The sequence below is a fragment of the Haliaeetus albicilla genome, chromosome 10 (assembly GCF_947461875.1).
Source record: "Haliaeetus albicilla chromosome 10, bHalAlb1.1, whole genome shotgun sequence".
Classification (NCBI taxonomy): Eukaryota; Metazoa; Chordata; class Aves; order Accipitriformes; family Accipitridae; genus Haliaeetus; species Haliaeetus albicilla.
The window spans coordinates 13049350-13069066 of NC_091492.1; the positions used below are offsets into that span (position 1 = coordinate 13049350).

The following is a 19717-nucleotide window of genomic DNA, read 5'->3' on the forward strand; positions in this document are numbered from 1 at the left end:
CAGGATTTAAGCCAGTGACCTAGAAGTGAAAGGCTCTGTATCTCCTTTCTGTTTCCCCAAGACATTCAGTCTCTCGTGACTGCAAATTTGAAGTATTGACATGGATAGTCTTCTTTTTTTCTGTGCCCATGTAAGGGAACAGATTAATTACCCTGAGACATAGTCCCCCTTTGGTTTCCACAGAAAATTCCCAGTAAGGTCAATAGGAATCCCACATGCAAAATTACTCTGCGGTACTTTTTACTTCTATGTCTTTTTTACTTAATTTAACAATTAAAACATCCTCCCCCATCCCTTCGATTCAGTGTATGTGAGATGCGTATCATCAGCAGCAATAGTCATGTTTGTGTCAGCATTTCCAATGAAATCACTGTTTTCAGGTCAACAATAAAACTCAATTGAGGCTGCAGTGTGGCACGTAGAGTTAGCTCTTGTCTTGGGAACCAGGATTTTCCTTGTTCACTTGGGGAAACAAGATCCCGCTCTCCTGGAGAAACCGATGCGTTTTATGCTGAAAAGCCATCATTTTACAGAGACTTGTTTTAGCCTAGCTGTATGCCGTCCTCTTGGAGCATTGCTTTTGTAAGTTCTCCTCCTAAGAACCCAGAGATGCTGTCTCAGAAATTAGTGGAAGACTTGCCACTGACATTGCTAGGACAGAGAGGAGGATTGGACCGTAGGCACACAGAAGAAAACTATTTTCCAGTGACTCTTGCTAGGTGTTTGACTGCAGTTAGCCAGGCACAGCCAGCAGTTCAGAAAGTAGGCAGGAATCTGTCTGTCCGTGATTGTCAGCAGCTTGGATGGGTTTCAGGTTTGTACAGCACCCAGCGCAGTGCAGCGATTGTTGGTACGGGTGTTTGCCAGGTGCCTCTGTCCTGCACCTAAGAGCTGCTTAGCTTGGCAGGGGAAGGGCAGGATCAAAGAACTGGCTCTAGCCTCCTTGGGTTTTGGATGATGGCACAGTGGAAGGCCTGGCTGCTGCCTTCCCAGCTTTCTAGCACAGTAGACGTGCACGTGTATTTATGACTGGGTGTATGTGCAACACACCTGATACGCTGAACTGTTTTCCCGTTCGTGTTTTGTTATTACAAAACTCAGCCTTGTCTTTGACTTAAGAAGTGAATGACAAGCAGTGCTGCTTACCTGCGTGGCGTGAGTTGGGATTGAATCTCATCTGGATTCTGAGGTGTGAGCTGTGCTTTCGTTTAGGGCTCGTTTTAGTAAGTGGGGTTTTTTTTATCTGCAAAACTGTAGTGCTTCAGAAGCATTATGAGCATAAGGACTCTTTTCCCCTTTTACAAACAGGTAAAACTGAGTTTAAGTATTCTGTCTGCAATGAAAGTGGTGGAAGGACCATAAATTGATCCCGCAAGTCATGATCGGGGCTTATTTTCCTTCTTTTTCCTCTAAGCCACAATGAATTCCTTCTGAACGGCAGCTCATGCTTACGCTCTGTCCATTTTTATGCATGCTTACTGTTTTACACATCCAACAGGGTTATGTATGCTTTTTTAGTAACACCTGCTGAAGCATGGAAAGGATCAACATTTCATTTTCATTACATTTCATTTATTTCTCTATTTTGGAGGAAGGGTTCCATAAAGTATAAGATAGACATAACTAAAATAAGTTTCTACTGTGGGTGAAAGGTATTGGTAGTTAATGTGACTCCTCATAAAGCAGCTGAATTGCAAGTTACAATCAAAGATTTAGAAAAAATGTCTGCTTGATAATGTCTTTTGCCATAATAAAATACAGTCATACAAGGAGTAAAAGGCTAAAAGAATGGCCAAAGACAGATCATCCATTTGCACTTACTTTGAGACTTACACAAAGCTGTTACTTGAAAATACCTACGCTGGGTACGGGAACATGGAGATTGCCATCTTACATGTATATTTAGTCTTTGGTTATATTATTTCAAATGTTATGTAGCTATAATAACACAAAATAGATACCCCTACCTGATACGGAGATAAATACTACATCATTGCTGCTATAATGCTGTGCTGCAGAAGGACTTTTTAAAGGATTTCTAATGATAATGAAAATATTCTGATACAGCATTAAGAATTTTGCTACTGAAATGTGTTTAATGTAAATATGCTGTCAGATACCCTTCAAGTAATTGACAAGAGCAGATGATTAGCAGTGTTCTCAATAGTGTTTTTGCATAATCTTACATTTTGACAGAACTCTTCAGCGGCTTTTTATTGTCAGTGCTCTGCAATCAGTAATACTTTTTCCTTGACATTTACTTTGTCATTATAAATCTTGTAAGTGGTCATTTAACTTGTTCAGTATGCATGTAAGAATATCATTACTAACACGTTTGAAAAAATGTCTTGCTGTTGAGGAACTATTCTGAAAGTAAACTTAAAAAACCTTAAATGAAGTAGGTTGATGAGTGACTTTATGAAATAAATACCAGTCTGTGAGCATGTTCTTGCACATTTCAAGGATGATTTTAAAATCACTTTCTTATTGAACATTCACATGTAAGTCATCAAATTCAACAGGGTTGTTGGATTTTTTTAATCTGGTATTTTTTTAATTTAATACTATTGTTCAGTTATGCTCATTTACATCTAACTGACCAAAATTAAACTCTTATGATCCATAAGCATTCATAATTACATACTGCATGTAACGTTAATAGTCAATATAATAAACCTTCATCTTTATTGAAGCATCTCTTGTTTCTACAGCAGTTCTTTAATCTATCTCAATAGATTTCTAGTGTACAGCTCATATAGATTTGGTCAGTGACAAGGGTTAGAGTAGTCTTGTAGAACATTTACTTGTAGCTGTGAAAAGCCCACATTCATCAGAGGATTAGGTCGATCAGATTGTACCAGGATCAATGGAAGGACTGTGTGATCCCTCTTAGGCTGTAATGTGTTCACCTTCTTCGGAGAGAATTCACATACACACACATTTCTCTGTCTTAAAGCCATTTATCTCAGAATGTCAAATTGCAATAATTAACCATTATTGATCTTAAATTCAATTAACTTCATTAACACAGGTCATCATGAGGGTGCTTGTAAGGGAAAGGCTTTTGACAAGTGTCTTTTCTTATATGACATTGAATGTTCACAATCGTGGCTATAAACTATTCATATTGTGCCACAGGAACATCTTTTAAAAATGACAAGAGTTTGGTTGGTGGCTTTGAAGCAACATTTTAATCCCTTCCCCCTCATCTTCTAGTTCTCAGGGTTTTCCAGCAAATTTTCTATTCAGGAATCAGTGAGCCATTTGTTTCCAGCACGTAATCTTAGTGTGGTATTATAGCAAACCCCACCTATTCAAATACCCTTCAGTTCAATAGCTAGTGCTAGATAGAGACTCATTTACAAAAGTGTATATTAGTATAGTTAGCAAAGGAGTGAAATGAATATTCAATGCTTCTTTTTGCTATACACACAAAACAAGTTGGGGACTTCTCATAGAGGTAATCCTTAGAATCTCTGCTTTCTCCAGGTCCTAAGATTCATATTGCAGTCAATAGTTGTTTTTCTTAAATGAGGGCTGAATAAAAACTGTGAAAGGACACAAAGCTTTGTTGGCCCACACTGAACTCCTTTTTTTCATGGAGAAACTTCATTATAAGTACAAGTTCACAATAGCTGAAATTGTGATTGAAATCATTTGGATTTCTACTATACCATTCATACAGTTGTATGGAGTTTATTGTAAGGAGGCACTGCAACCAAAATAGCCATTGAAACTACTGTATAAAGGACTTCAATGGGAATTTCAAGTTTGCAAGAAAAATGAAGGATCAGGTTGAAGCCCTTCTGGTACATTTTGAATGTCTTAAGTAGTCATGATCATTTACGAATAAATCTCCAAGTAGAATGACTCACTGTAATACATTGAAGCATTTTAGGTGAAAACTTGCTTTTTAAAAACTTCACAACGAAGGCTGCAGCTCCAGAGATGTGTGTTGAAATTAGTATAGTTAAACACAAATACAAAGCCAGTGTTCTGGTTACTGTAAAACTTGTAAGATGTGAACAGATTAGGAGCAACCAGAGATGTGGGAAGATTACAGAAAGTAAGGTGCAAGATTTTTTTTTTTCTTCTTAGTCTAAAAAAATGCTAAACCATAATCAGAAGACAGAAATGTGGATAAAGAGAAATCACAACATCAGTTTTGTTCAGAAACAGATTTCTGTGACAATTAAATGGTCATTTTGTCACTACATTTGCTATTTCCACTCCACTATACAAAGCATTTACTGAAAAGAGGCAGGGCAGAAGCAGAATGGTTTGATTACTGCATTTGAAGAAACTAAAGTTCCCTTACAACATCTGTTTGCTCAGTGAAGGATTATAATAATTAAGAGCTATTAGAGCCATATTGAGAACTTTTATGCTCATGCCTGCTTATCCCGGAGTTGGCTGTGAATCTTGTATTAGTTTGTTGAATGCCCTGTGTGCTTTTCAGTGATTAAAAGATGCCACCCAAATGCTGATATCAAGCAGAGATTGTGTTGCTGTGTGTTTTAGTACCAATTCATACAGAGAATTTGGCTTCGTCTTACCAGGATGTTGATAGTGACTTTTATTTAAAAAAAACCCAAACAACCAGCAAAGAAATATATTTATCTTTTGAGGATTCTGGTAAATATTTTTGTCTATTTGAGGAAATGGTAATTCTGTGCTTGGAGAAATTCTAGAGAGCCCAAAACCCAATTTACCTCCCAAATCAAAATTGGGGTCGAAGCATAACATGAATCTGTTTTCTCTGCTTATGAACATTTATTTCCCACTGTAGTATGTGCTTGCATGGAGTGGAAGCTAACAGATCTGTAGCGCTTCACACCAAGCAACTGTCTTGGAAAACAACGGAAAACCAGTTTTGTCTTACTTAGAGTGGGTTCCATTTATTCATGATGAATAATTTATACAGCAAATGTAGGTGGCTTTCTTCTGTTACTAATGCACATACTAATTGTATTTGTTAAGTTTATGTGAATGTTTTCAGACTATGGGGCTACTTGTGAACTGTTTACTTCAACAGTTTGTGCCTGGCTCTTGAATCCCCGGTGGCGGTTCCCCCTCCTCCGTGGCTGGTTAGCGGACCCGTAACCTCCCGATGGACAGTGAGGAGCTTTATGCTCCCGCACATGACGTTCATTTGTAACTTCGGTGTACCTACAGGAAGGGCATCCCTTCCCCGGGGATGGGGAGGGGTGGGGAGGGGAGGAAGAGGAGGGTGCTACATGAATGTTGATGACGCGGGAACACCAAGACCCTGAACCGACTCAGGCTGAGCAGCGGTTGGGAATTCCCGACGGGTGCTCGCAGTCCCTGTTACTCATTTGCCTACTTGACATAGTCCTGATGGTGCTTGTGAAAGGTGGTTTATGTGGTGACAGGGAAGGCTGAGAAGGTTATTTTCTCCTTTTTCAGCAGGATCAGCCAGACATTCCAGGCTTGTGCTCACAGGGACTGTTAAAATCTCTGCTTCCCCTGGAGTGCAAAGGGGGGAGGAGATTGATTCCACAGAATACCATAACAAGGAAGGTCCTCGTGGGAGTCCGTAGTGTTTCTCAGCCCTTCCACTTGATTACCCTGATTCTGCATTGCTTCTGGTAAGCAACTGTGGGCACACACAGTGAGACATGAACTGTTCCCCAGCTTCTCTACAGCTGTGGTACTTTTGGAAGTCAGTTGTATTGTGTGTGTGACTGCAAATTTAGGACAAAACCCATAAAAATCTGTTTGTCCTGACCAGGCAAAGTCTCTGAACTGTCCCGTTAAGTTTCTCATAAGCATGTTGTTCACTTCTAACTGTACAATAATGACATCTGAAGGCAAGTTTTAAGTGAGAAAGTCTCTACACTTTTTGTCATTATACATGGGAATAACTTGGACCTTGGGTCTCACTTAATGTTTTTAAACTTCATATTCCTTCTTGTCAAAAGCTTCTTGTAGAAGGCGGCAGATGAACTCTCCAAGTGAGACAAATCTCAGACCGATCCTCACACAACCTTACCCATAGATGAGTACACTGCAGTGTGATAGGATCGTGTGCTGTTCTCCACGTTAGAAAGAAGTGGTGTTATGTTTCACGGGTGGATAATTTGAGCAGATTTTAGAAGAACCCTGCTCAGCAGGTTGAATTCAGGGAGTTTAGGCCCCAGGCAGAAATCAAGGCGAGCACAGCTTCGGAGGAGAGAGGCATGATCCATCATGTTACATCTCCAGCATGGTTCTGGTAGAGCAGACGTTCACAGCTTACCTGAAGTCCTGCTCTGCACTGGGAGCAGAAAGCTCTTTGGAGGAGAGTTGTGACAATACTTCTCCTTACTTCAAAAACCTTTCCTACTTTCCCCATTGTGAAAAGAAGTTTGCTGGCAGTCTGCAGATTCAGCATTTATTGGATCCCAGCAGCTTGGCTCAGAGAAGATTTGTAACCGCAGACTCTGGCTTGTGCACAGCAGATGCACCCATGGGTATTTCACTGGGTATTTTATCCTTAATAATTGTTTAAGCTGAAAACTGGCAATTATTTTCAATTATACAAATATATTGTACTCAAACACACTGTAAAGAAGCATAGGAACAGAAACACAAACTTAAGCCATCTTCTCATGTTTTGTGTAAATAGCTGAATTGTGTATATGAACCTACAGGAGTTACAGGCTCCTTTACTTGTCTTCTTGTCTGGCACTAGGCAAGTAATTTTTAACTTCTTTGGATTTCCAGGTTTGCAGCTATAAACTATGGATAAGAATGTTTCTTCCACAGGGTTGCTGTGAAGAATAAAACACTCATCGAAGCTTTTGAACACCTCAGTAGAATGATGCTGTCCAATAGTACTAAGTTGTTTCTAAGCCATCATTTAATATTATGGCATCCTGTTTTATCAAGTGTGTATTTAATGAAGGAGATAATACATAAATGTGAGCTTTGCCTAGGAATCTCTCATTTAACAAACATCTAAACAGTATTTGGTTTCAGAAAAACTAATGCCTCCCTTATCAGCATTAGTAACAATTTTTGGAACGTTTTCTCTCTTCATTTGTAGGGGGCCTGTACAATACTTTTCATATGGCATCATAGAGTCTAAAGTGAATGAGACCTGAATCCTGTACCCTTCTTCAAACTACACTAAAACCAGGGGAGTTTGGAATACAGTGACATGAGGACAAGGTGCCTGCTGTAGACTAGCTTTGTTCTGCACTGAGATGGCCCGCATCTTAACGGCGTATAAACTTATTTCTTGTTATCAACTCTTCACTGTGTTTTCTTGTCCATGTAATTCTCAACTCTGAACGCTTAGAGTTGATTTGAGCTCTCTGAGATTGCTCCAAATGTAATACCAGTCCCGGATGCTGGATCAGAGCAGCTGGCTAGCTTCCTCTGGCCTGTTTCTGAGCTCTCTGTGCAGACAGCTGCAGTATTTTCATGAAAGAACAAACACAAGTACACTTCAAAGTTTCTAGTGCCTAATGTTAACCACCCAGTAGATTGGCATGCTTTGTCACATCCATCCACACTGATTCCCAATAATTTAATACTGCACTATTATTGACATGAAAAGGCTGCAGATTTATCAACATACAAAAATTCCAGCTAAACAAGCATTAATCATGCACATCACATCCAATTAAACATGTTCAAAATTAATATTCTTGACCTTGCCAGTGGGCAGAATCATCAGTCTTGCAGTAGAATCGTACTCTGGTGTGAGGTACCAGCAACTTCAGCCGATGTGCGAGAGAAGTGCTGACCTCTCCACTTGGAAATAACATTTCTCTCCCATAATAGACAGTCCTGCCTCTATGAAACAGAACCTTTGACCTTTCTAACAGGAATAATGTCCCTGTCAAGGTGCTGGGTAATCAGTATTGCCATGCCTCTTTAGAGACAGTGTTGTCATTTGCCACTCTTGTAAACAGGGCAGCCACTCCTACCTCCCATTTCTATCGCCTAATGAGGAATATGCTAACATCTCTGCCAAGTAGTGAAGTCTCAAATACAGTTTCAGTTACATGTGAATTATCAGTCAGTCTCGGTATAGAAATAGCTCATGTTGTGGGTGAAATGTTTGCTTTCTTCCTGTAAGTGGAAGGCCTGCAGAGTGGGAGTTTTCTAACAGACTAATATAACTCTTTTATATGCCTTCATTTGCATTAGGTCTTTGATTGACTCCATCCACTGAGCTGGTTTTCTCTTGCCTCTGTTCATTAATTTTGTGAGTAAGGTTCATTGGCACAGTCAAATCATCTCCGTGCTGCAGTTTCTCTGTTGGCTTTCTCCAGACTTGTGTTCAGACTGAGCCCTCTCTTAACTCTGAATGGTCCCACCGAAACTGGGGGCTCTCTGAGGTGTTTTCATCGATTACTTACATCTTAAAAAAAATATTCTGGTTATTTCTCAGGTGCCCGGTGTCTGCTTTAAAACAGAATGGGAATGCTATTTAGGAAAAGGCTCTGCGCTGCCCGCAGCAGTGGCTGTGGCAGGAGCAGCCCTCTCGCAGCACTGTGCTTCGGCTTGGGGAGCAGGGGGGGTCAGGCTGCAGAGAGAGATTTGCTGGCCGAATCCTACTCACGGCTCCTCTTCATGATCTGTTCTGATCCTTTTTCCCTTTTTCTTTTTGACTGGGAATATAATATTCACCCCGTAAGCATTGGGAGCGTTCCTGCTCCCAATCCCGTTCTGCTGTTCTCTTTTTTCGAGTGTGAAATACATATGCGTTCAGGTTTTTTAAGGGGTGAGAAGATTTTTCAAGATGCACTCAAAATCAGATGGTTTGGGAAATGACCCTTAGTATTACACAATGATTTCAAACCATGCATAAATAAATAATAAAGCTGGTTGTATTTTTTTTTTTTTTTTACTGAAAAGCTATTTGGTTGAAGCCAAAATATTTCCAAGGAATGGAGTGGTTTTGATAAACTTTTGTAGTTAAGTGTTTTTTCATGTGAGAAGAGTATTTGAATGTTTTGGTACTTTTTCAAGCAAAGAGCTTATATACTAGTTTAAATATACCCTAGTAAGCTAATTAAAATAAAAGGAAAAAGTCTTGGCAAAAAAACCATAATTAAAACAAGACATTTCAAAAGCATCGAAATGAAATATTTGGATAGATCAGAGCCAAAATATATGGTCTCAGATGCATTTTTCGGAAATAGGGGAAGAACTGTGCAATTAATTGGGTTTTGGACAACAGTAAAATACACCTTTAATGATAAAGTTTTGTATTCCAAATGATCTCAAGGAGGTGTGTGTCTGACCATGTTACTGGGTGGATGTTGCCATGGAAGGGACGAAAACCATGCGATGTTTTTCCTCTTTCTGCTGAAGGGGACCTCTAGCAGTCAGGGTCCGAGCCAGTAGCTTTTGTGCCAGTGGGCATCTCAGAAGATTCCCGAGTTTGGCCGAGGACATCAGTAGAGTAGCAGCGGGTTTAGCTGCTTAGGACTTCCTCTGCCTGTAGAAAGGTAGTGGACTGGTGATATTTCTCTGCTTCTGCGTAGTAGATCTCTGGTGTCTGTGCAGAGCCAGGTATATGAGTTTATTAGTGTATATACAGTAAGTAGATCATTTGGGGCAGTGATGGATCACAATTTATTTCCACTGGCAAAGAAATGATCCATAGCTCAGTTATGAAGGTAATTCCCTCTTGTGTGCAAATGAATTGCATTATACCACAGCTTGTATTGAAATCAAATGTGTTAATTTCATTATTACCTAGCAGTTTAGTTAATAATTATAACAAATATTAATGAGGGAACTGTCTGTTCTCGGCCTCTCTGTGGCTGTACCTGCAATGGGTTTCTGAATCCTTTTGATATCCTCATCTTCTCTAGAAACTGACGGCCACACCAGGGAACTGCTTTCCATATATTTATATTTGTCAAATATTATGTCACAGTGACACCATTGCTTAACTTGCAAGCAATTTCCTGTGGGTTATGGTGCCCCGTGACATGTAAACTAAAAACTTTTTTGAAAACTGTAATTGTTTTTCTTCTTGTACTCTGGAAAAAACAAAAAACCCAGAGCCACCTAATTTCTTTCATTTCCATTCTTACTAACTTCTTCTGCCATTAGAATTGCCTTTAAAGTTTTTTTTGTTTCCGTCAGACTTTGCTGTCGAGGCACTGAAGAACAATTTTACAAATGTCCTGCTGTTTCAAACATTTACTCTACACTTGAAAAGTATCAAAGTATGAGGTTGTGTTTTTTTAAATAAGAAGGAAATGGCTGAGTAACAATGGGCTGGAGACCGTGCTTCTTAAAGATGCTCTCTCCACCAGGCAGCGAAGCTCAGTGAAAAAATTTTTTTACCATCACCTCCTGATTTTATTCTCTGCTCTCATAGTCTCTTTGCTCTCCCTGTAGGTACTTAGCCAAACAAAGTATTTCTGTGCTACAGGCCTCCTTGTCCTTCCTTCTGTTGCAGTGAAGCTGTTACCTTCATCTGTACTCAGACGGAACGTAGATCCTCTCTCTGCCCTGAGCAAGATCTGGTGGGGCAGGGAGGGATCGGAGATTCCCTTGGCTGCAGATGAGCTCCTTTCCACGAGTACCTGCACTGAGTCCCGAACTCCCTGCTAGCGTGGGACTGAAGTTTGGCCTTAACCCTCTCTCCTCTTCTGTCCCACATGCTGGTAACAATTTAATTGGGTTTTCTGAGGAGGAAACATGTCAGCCACCGTAAAGCTACCTTTAGCGGTATTGCAAAACCTTTGAGTGTGCCCCAAGTCTGCCATCACAGGTTGGTCCAGGACTTGTTGGGTTGCCTTACAGTGCCCTGAAGGCAAGTGATTAGGTGACTGGCCCTTGGAATAAGGAACTAGAAGCTACTGGCCTAAACTCCAGTTTAGAGCGGTGTTTTAAGTCTTTGGCTAAGATACTTCCTTCAGCATCTTCATCCCTTGCATAAATCTTTGGTCGAGGAAGTTGGGCATAATGTCATGTTTCATCCCTCCGCTCCTCGGTGCAGGGCAAAGAGCGGAAGGAGTTGTTCAAACCGTCAGTTTATCGAAGTTGCAGATTGCCGGGTTAAATTCCCTACTGTCGTTTGTGCCTCATTTCCCACATTTCTGGATCAAAGGCTGATGTCACAAGTTGGCTTCGCAACTTGAGCTTAGGAAGGAGAACAGCTATAGAGGAGGCAGCTCCTGGTTAACACGCAAATATGCTTGATAGTTGGTGAAAAGGGCAAAGAAAGCATGAAAGGTAAATAGATTTACATTTAAATGAGCCGCATGCTGGAGGTTTTCCCTGATGTAAAAGTCAGTCTCTAAAAAAACTGTGAATGTGACAAGTGTTTCAGTCCAAACAAAATTCATAAGATTTCAGCAGTAAGAGAAATAAAAATGTAAAGAAAACCACACTAATTAGGGGCTTGATTTTGTGACCCCTGTTTGTGTTGGTGAGCACCGGTCCCCGGGAGGACTTTCCGTGGTGTGCAGGGACAGAGCCCAGGGCTTTGATATGTGCTCTGGTGGTGGGATCGGGTGGCACACGCTCACACTAGCACTTAGTGGACAAAAAGAGCAAAAGACAGGTACGCTTACAGAGTGCTTTGGTGTGCCATCTCAGCCCACAGGTGTGAGTGAGATCTTTAGAAGGGAGGCAGTGTGGCAATATACCTTGGATTTTCTTTACCTCAGAAAAAGGGAATTATTCTTCAGTTTCGCAACAGAGGCAAAGGGACGGGAGTTGTAACAGAAAAACTGTTTCGACAAGGTGGAAAAGGGGTACATTTGCTTCCAAATCATCAGTTTTGTGCTGTCATTCTTCCCTTCCATCCTTCCGTATTCATATCACTAGGATATGGTGTGGTTGAGAGGTAGTTGATAGCCAGTTGTTTACACATTATCAGTAGTTAAAATTTTTTAGCTCTAGAGAGTAATTTGAACTGCTTTGGTCTCCTTTGCTAAAGTTTTTTGTAGAGTTCAGAAACATGATGGAACAAGTAATTAATATGAAAAACAATCTGTACCATCCATAGGGGAGTGAAAATATTGAATGAAATCCACCTTGTCAGATTTTTTGTAGTAGTTTCATTGCAAGTATTTGCAGGATAGGCACTGATCCTTACTACAAATTGCTGACATGACTGTAATATACATAAAATAGTATATATTTTTTGAAAATATTTTGAAAGAGCATAAAATGGAGCAAAACAGCACAGCTCTATTTCATTAGAGTACATATACTTGTTGTTAAAGCCTGATCTTTGTATCAGTGTCTTTGAAACATCTTGTAATAAAGTTTTAAAAATAATTCTTTCAAACTATGTTGTCCCAAATGTTAAAAATAGAACCCTTGCTGCATGAATTTTCTGCATTGAAATTATCTGAGCTAAAATATCTAATCACTATTATGTGTTGCTCTTATGTGATATGTTTGTGCTTTCAAAGGTTTAATTTCTATTCTGAAGATCAGATTATAACTTTACATGCTTGGAGGAAGATTCACTACCATTCAGCCATGTGAAAGAACAGTAGTGGATATTTTGTATTGCCTAACTGAATGAAGAAATACTTCATGTGAAACTAAAAGCCTGATTTCATTGTTACTTCTAACAGTTGTTTTTTCTTTTGTGGTTTTCTGATAACATTTGAACGTATTTTCCCTGAAAGAAGTATGCAAGGTTCAATATTGTATATGTGGTATCTACTATACTGTTCTACATTTTTCACTCTGTTGGTTAAAGTAGGTCTTTTTGGGGTGTAAACTATTATCTTCTCTGCACTATTGCCTGAATAAGCAAGCTATAGATTATTCAATGTGTTTAAGATACCCACACATTCCAGATGTGTTGCAGAGAAGGTCAAAAGTCAAGTGTCTTCAACCATAGACTCTACTGGAAATTTGTTTTTTTTTTCAGTTTGTAATTGTATTTGTGAGAGATTGCAAGTAAATTTTAAATTCTACTTAATACAGAACAGCCATATTCCATTTTTGCTTTCCTGCTTAGCTGTAAATTAATGCATTATATAGAAATAGATCATTTTGATCAGTTAATGATCCTTCTCTTAACGTTTCCATAGTTTTCTTGCCTGCGGGAAAAACTTAGGTAGGCTTAGTATACGTAGAATATGTGCACAGAAGCACCATGGAAGAAAAAAAACCCAAATGTTTACTGTCAGTTCCCAACTATCCTATTCAGGAAGAGTATCTTAGATTTACATCACCAGTTGCATTAGTTGAGGGGGGAAAAAAAGACAGGATCCCTGTCGGGTGTCCGTGTAGCTTATGCTGAGTAAATATTGACAAAGTAGTCTAAAGAGCAAACACTTTGACATTTGTAAGGTCCACTGGAAGGTCTGGTATATATTTATACAGCAAGAATGAGTCCAGCATACCAATTTTCTTGAACTAGCTCCTGACATAATTCTGCATGGGCTTTCTCATTGAGAAAGGTATGTTTAAATGTGAATGGGTCATTTGTTACACCCATAATGAATATCCTCAAATTGCTCTCAGTGAGTTGTTTCAAAAGGTTGCGTCACCTGCTTTTACCGTCTTCTCCTCTAAAATATGATACTACCAGTAATGAAAACTTTTTAAAAATCTCTTTTTTTTGATTATTGTAACTGGGGATTTTTTTACTTTGTAGAAATTTTTGATGTTTGTTGTACTCTGTATTTATTAAAGATTGAGTCTCAAAACTGTAATGAGCAAAAAATGCTTGCTTAATTTATATTGTGAATCTGTCTGTTAAGAAATGCATTAGGGGTAGGAGAAGCATAAGACATATTAATTGACAGACAGGAACTGCTGTCTCTGAGGTTGATACAAGTAATTTATTACTTTAGAAATGAATGCCACCTCCAGAATGTGCTTCATTAATTTCAAATTTAGTTTTAATTTCAAGCTGTTGCCCCTTGAGAAGAATAAGGTGGCAAATTATGTTTGAAGAGCAGATTTTTTTCTTGCTCTGAAGAAACACTAAATTTTAACTGTTTAATTTTACAAATAAGTACACTCCTTTGGCTGAAACACTTAAGCAAAACTATGATCAGCAGAAACTAACTTGTATTTTCTTCTCTTCATAATAGCCTATGTTTCAGACGAACTAAAAGCAGCAGCACTGGTGGAAGAAGATGTGGAACCTGATGAAAATGCAGTTGACGGGGAGCCTTCAGCAAAGTATGCATGTCCAGAAAAAGACTTCAGTAAGAACTGCCAAAGCTACCAAAACTCTCCAGCAGCTGAATTTTCTAGCCATGAAATGGACAGTGAGTCACATATCAGTGAGACAAGTGACCGCATGGCAGACTTCGAGAGCAGCTCTATTAAAAACGAGGAAGAGAGCAAGGAGGTTTCGATACCACTGGAAGACTCTACTGTATCTGATAGTTTAGAACAAATGAAAGCCGTATATAATAACTTCCTCTCCAATTCCTACTGGTCCAATCTCAATCTGAACCTTCACCAGCCGATTTCAGAAAAGAACAATGGTAGCAGCAGCAGTAGCAGCAGCAGCAGTAGCAGTTGTGGAAGTGGCAGCTTTGACTGGCACCAGACTGCTATGGCTAAAACACTGCAGCAAGTTTCTCAGAGCAGAATTCTTCCTGAACCGAGTCTTTTTAGCACAGTTCAATTGTACAGACAAAGCAGTAAGCTTTATGGCTCTATATTTACTGGAGCCAGTAAATTCCGCTGTAAAGACTGCAGCGCTGCCTATGATACTTTAGTAGAATTAACAGTGCACATGAATGAAACGGGACATTATCGAGATGACAACCATGAAACTGATAACAATAACCCCAAAAGATGGTCCAAACCTCGTAAACGTTCTTTGCTTGAAATGGAAGGGAAAGAAGATGCCCAGAAAGTATTAAAGTGTATGTACTGTGGTCATTCATTTGAATCTCTTCAGGATTTGAGTGTTCATATGATCAAAACAAAACACTACCAAAAAGTGCCTCTGAAGGAACCTGTTACACCTGTAGCAGCAAAAATCATCCCAGCTACTAGAAAGAAAGCATCACTGGAGCTTGAACTTCCAAGTTCTCCAGACTCCACAGGTGGGACACCAAAAGCAACAATCTCGGATACCAACGATGCACTTCAAAAGAATTCTAATCCTTACATTACGCCAAATAATCGCTATGGTCACCAGAACGGTGCCAGCTATGCCTGGCACTTTGAGGCGAGGAAATCTCAAATTCTGAAGTGCATGGAGTGCGGAAGTTCACATGACACTCTGCAGGAACTCACGGCTCACATGATGGTGACGGGACATTTTATTAAAGTCACCAACTCTGCCATGAAAAAAGGGAAGCCAATTATAGAAGCCCCAGCAACACCAACAATAACATCCTTAGTAGATGAGAAAGTCCAGTCTGTGCCCCTAGCTGCCACCACTTTTACGTCTCCTTCCAATACACCTTCTAGTGTTTCCCCTAAATTAAATGTTGAAATAAAAAAAGAAGTAGATAAAGAAAGAGGCAGTGCTGATGACAAAATGAAAGACAAAGAAAAGTCAAGTGAAGATGAGGAGAAGTATGATATCTCCTCAAAATACCATTACTTGACTGAAAATGACCTAGAAGAAAGCCCTAAGGGGGGATTAGATATATTGAAGTCTTTAGAAAACACAGTTACATCAGCTATAAACAAAGCCCAGAATGGCACACCAAGCTGGGGTGGCTACCCCAGCATTCATGCTGCCTATCAGCTGCCTAATATGATGAAGCTGTCATTGGGTTCATCTGGGAAGAGTACACCATTAAAACCTATGTTTGGAAACAGTGACCTAGTGTCACCAACTAAAAACCAGCCCTTGGTGTCTCCACCAAGCAGTCAGACCTCACCTGTGCCAAAAACAAACTTCCATGCCATGGAAGAGTTGGTAAAGAAAGTCACCGAGAAGGTGGCTAAAGTGGAGGAAAAAATGAAAGAGCCGGAAGGAAAGCTTTCTCCAATGAAGCGTGCGACGCCTTCGCCATGCAGTAGTGAAGTCAGTGAACCCCTTAAGATGGAGTCCTCCAATGATGGTGGCTTCAAAAGCCAGCAGAACAGCCCAGTCCCTCAGAGAGATGGTTGCAAGGATAGTCCAACTGTAGAACCTGTGGAAAACGGGAAAGAGCCTGTGAAGTCCATCGTAAGTTCTTTGAGCAGCAGCACAGCTATCATTACTGATCATCCTCCCGAACAGCCATTTGTAAATCCATTAAGTGCACTGCAATCTGTCATGAATATTCACCTTGGGAAGGCAGCAAAGCCGTCTTTGCCCGCTTTGGATCCAATGAGCATGCTTTTTAAAATGAGCAACAGTTTGGCGGAAAAGGCTGCAGTGGCCACCCCACCTCTACAGTCCAAAAAACCAGACCACTTAGACCGTTATTTTTATCATGTCAACAATGACCAACCCATAGATTTGACGAAAGGCAAGAGTGACAAAAGCTGCTCTTTGGGTTCAGCGCTTTTGTCATCCACATCGACATCTTCTGCATCTTCTTCATCTACAGTGACAACAGCAAAGACATCTGCAGTCGTGTCATTCATGTCAAACTCGCCGCTACGCGAGAATGCCTTGTCAGATATATCTGATATGCTGAAGAACCTGACAGAAAGTCACACATCAAAATCTTCCACACCTTCCAGCATATCTGAGAAATCTGACATTGATGGTACCACAATAGAGGAACCAGAAGAGAGTACACCAGCACAGAAAAGGAAGGGACGTCAGTCTAACTGGAACCCTCAGCACTTGCTCATATTGCAGGCCCAGTTTGCAGCTAGTTTACGGCAGACTTCAGAGGGGAAATACATCATGTCAGACTTGAGCCCTCAAGAAAGAATGCACATTTCCAGGTTTACGGGACTTTCAATGACCACAATTAGCCACTGGCTAGCCAATGTGAAATACCAGCTCCGAAGGACGGGGGGAACTAAGTTCCTTAAAAATTTGGACACTGGGCACCCAGTGTTCTTTTGTAATGACTGTGCTTCACAGATCAGAACTCCTTCAACTTATATCAGTCATCTTGAATCGCATCTGGGTTTCAGGTTAAGAGACTTGTCCAAACTGTCCAGTGAACAGATTAACAATCAGATAGCACAAGCAAAGTCACCGTCTGAAAAACTGGTGACGTCCTCTCCAGAGGAAGATATCGGAACTTCTTATCAGTGCAAACTTTGTAACAGGACTTTTGCAAGCAAGCATGCTGTTAAACTTCATCTTAGTAAAACACATGGGAAGTCACCAGAGGATCATCTTCTGTATGTTTCAGAGTTAGAGAAGCAGTAGCATTTGCTTTTGATTAAAATAACTGTAATTTGCTTTGAGGAAAACTGTCAAAGACGCCTTAAAGCTACTGTTTAGTTCTTGGCACATGTTCTTATTTTAACTCCAGAGTCGCTCTGGGCTGAACTGTTTTGTATAACTGTACAGTGTTTAAATAGAGGTGCATAATCAGCTGTTGTTACTGGTAAAATATGAAGGTTAAAATGCAGTGGTAAGTGTTTGGAACTTTGTGTAAATTGGATTTAGTTGCTGTGCATCCCTCTGATGCATCAAGCTGCATGCATTAACAGACAGTTTAATTAAGCATTTATAACTAATTCTGGTGCACTTTTTTCATGTGACCTAAGTGTGCTGGTATTTCTCACCCTATAATCTTTAGCCCTCTGAGTACTTTGAAGCACTTTTGCATTAATTTGGTAAAAATGTATGGATATGGTTTTTTTAAACCCTTACCAGCTTAGTTCCGATTACTAATATGAACCTCCATTTATGCAGAGGTGGCTCACACCTTGAAATTTAAAAATATAATTTTCACATTGAAACATAGATGTATATATTGTATAGATTTCAAAATCTCTTATGGAAAATGTGATTGTGGTTAATGCCATTTTCTTTTTCTTCAGCATTTTTAGCAACAGTGGGTTTTGTACCTGATAAGCTCCAGGTATAAACTGTACCTATATATAGTGTATATTTCATTTTTTAGATCTAACGGTTTTTCTTTTAACATCCAAACATTGTAAATTATATGATGAAAGATACCACAGATAGCATTTATAAAGTATTCAGAAACATTATTCTTAAAGCAAAGTATGTTTTGTTTTGTTTTGCTATACACTACATCTATATTAATAGAGGTTCATGTTTAAATTATACATATTTATTAGTGTTGCTATCTTTTTTTTTTTTTTTTTTTTTTAAACCGTCTGAAGAAACAGAAGCCACGGACTGCATTCCTGGCATGCATTCTAACTGTTTTGCACAACATGACTTTTAAAGGTATTTATTAGTAAAAAAATAAAATAAAATAAAAAAAAATTCAAAATAAACTCAGTGCTCAAAGGGTTAAATCTATTTGAAAAACTTGTACTGTATTTCCTAAACATTGATAAAGCCTTTAAAATGTTTGTACTGTAATACTTTGCTTAAAAGTTATGAGGCATTCTGTGATATAACCTCTTTTACTTATTTATAAGCGCTCTTGGTTGTTATTTCCTATTGTAGAATGCCTTTTCATTTCAATTGGTAACTTTCTGTTTTGTTCTGCCTAATTATTCTCCCAAGATTCCATACTGCAGCTTTATCTTTAGGCATATGAAAGGTAACCCGTGGTTACCAGCACACTAAGTGATTCTGTTCGTCTCCATTTTTGGCAGTTAATTTGCAGAAGTAACTGACAGCTGACACCATATGAGAATCTATGTATAAAATATTGGCATGTAAACAGCACAGACACTGTAATGCACTCTGTGCCCTGTTTTGTTGTTGACAATGAAGCACCATTATATGACTCTTCATATAACCTTTTTTTCTACAGCAGCATTAAAATTGTCTTTTTGCTATAATTTTGTGTTGCGTTCACAATTATGTCTGAAATGTGCTACGACTAACGAGCACATTAAAATTAAATTGTATGCTATCTGTTTATGACTGAAGCTTGAGTAGGTTTCTTCATCTGCCAGGTGCTGGCAGTCAAAAGCTGCACATAAATCACTGGAGTTTTAGTGAACTTTAGCATTTAAAGAGCAGGGTAGCACTTATTCAAAGGCTGCATTAACAGATTTTTTTTTCCCCAGAAAAGATAAATGAGCATTATAACTCCTTTTTAAACATCAGGTAAAGCTGACTGTGAAGATGGGGTTTATAAGCAACGTGTGGCAAAGCAAATGGTTGGTTTGCTGTGCTGTGTATTCAGACCCAGGCAGATACTGCTGCTCGCACACGTTTCCCCTGAATGTACTGAGCACAGTCTGCAGGTTGCACGGGTGTGCATGTCACGGCTTAGAGAATACCTTTCCATCTACCCAACATTTTAAAATGACAGGAGAAGGAACCTGAGGCCGACAACTTAAACTTTGTGATTTTGAAGGGAGTCCTCTTACGGCCCTGCCTGCTGTTATATGGCATTCGCAGCAGATAGCGAGAGGGGAAAAGAAGATGAATAAACACATGCCAAACAAATGCAAACAAGCGGGAGCATTTATATGATAATGACAGACTTTTACTGGTGTTGACAGGTCATCCCATCAAAACCATTGAAAACAATTTGCATCTCCGAAGCACCTATATTACTATGCATGTAAATAATGTCTTTTGCCAGTCAGGTGAACTCGGAGTCTAGAGATGGTTACATGGGAACCAATACCACCATTACAGCACTTAAGAATCACGTCTCAAGTGATAACTAGCAGCCGAATGTCAAATGTACAGAGTTTCCTTTCTTTTTTAAAAAAATCCACTCTCTTTCGGTAAGCA

General features: G+C 39.5%; 1 protein-coding gene across 3 annotated transcripts in view; it reads left to right on the plus strand.

The window, feature by feature from the left end:
- TSHZ3 (teashirt zinc finger homeobox 3) overlaps positions 1-18889 on the plus strand; it is a 66850-nt gene extending 47961 nt beyond the window's left edge. For all 3 annotated transcript variants that reach the window (XM_069793528.1, XM_069793527.1, XM_069793529.1), the window contains exon 2: positions 14046-18889. In XM_069793528.1, the coding sequence (XP_069649629.1) occupies positions 14219-17245 (3027 nt within the window). In that variant the 5' untranslated portion in view covers positions 14046-14218 and the 3' untranslated portion in view covers positions 17246-18889. The remainder of the gene's footprint in view (positions 1-14045) is intronic.
- The last annotated feature ends 828 nt before the right edge of the window (positions 18890-19717 follow it).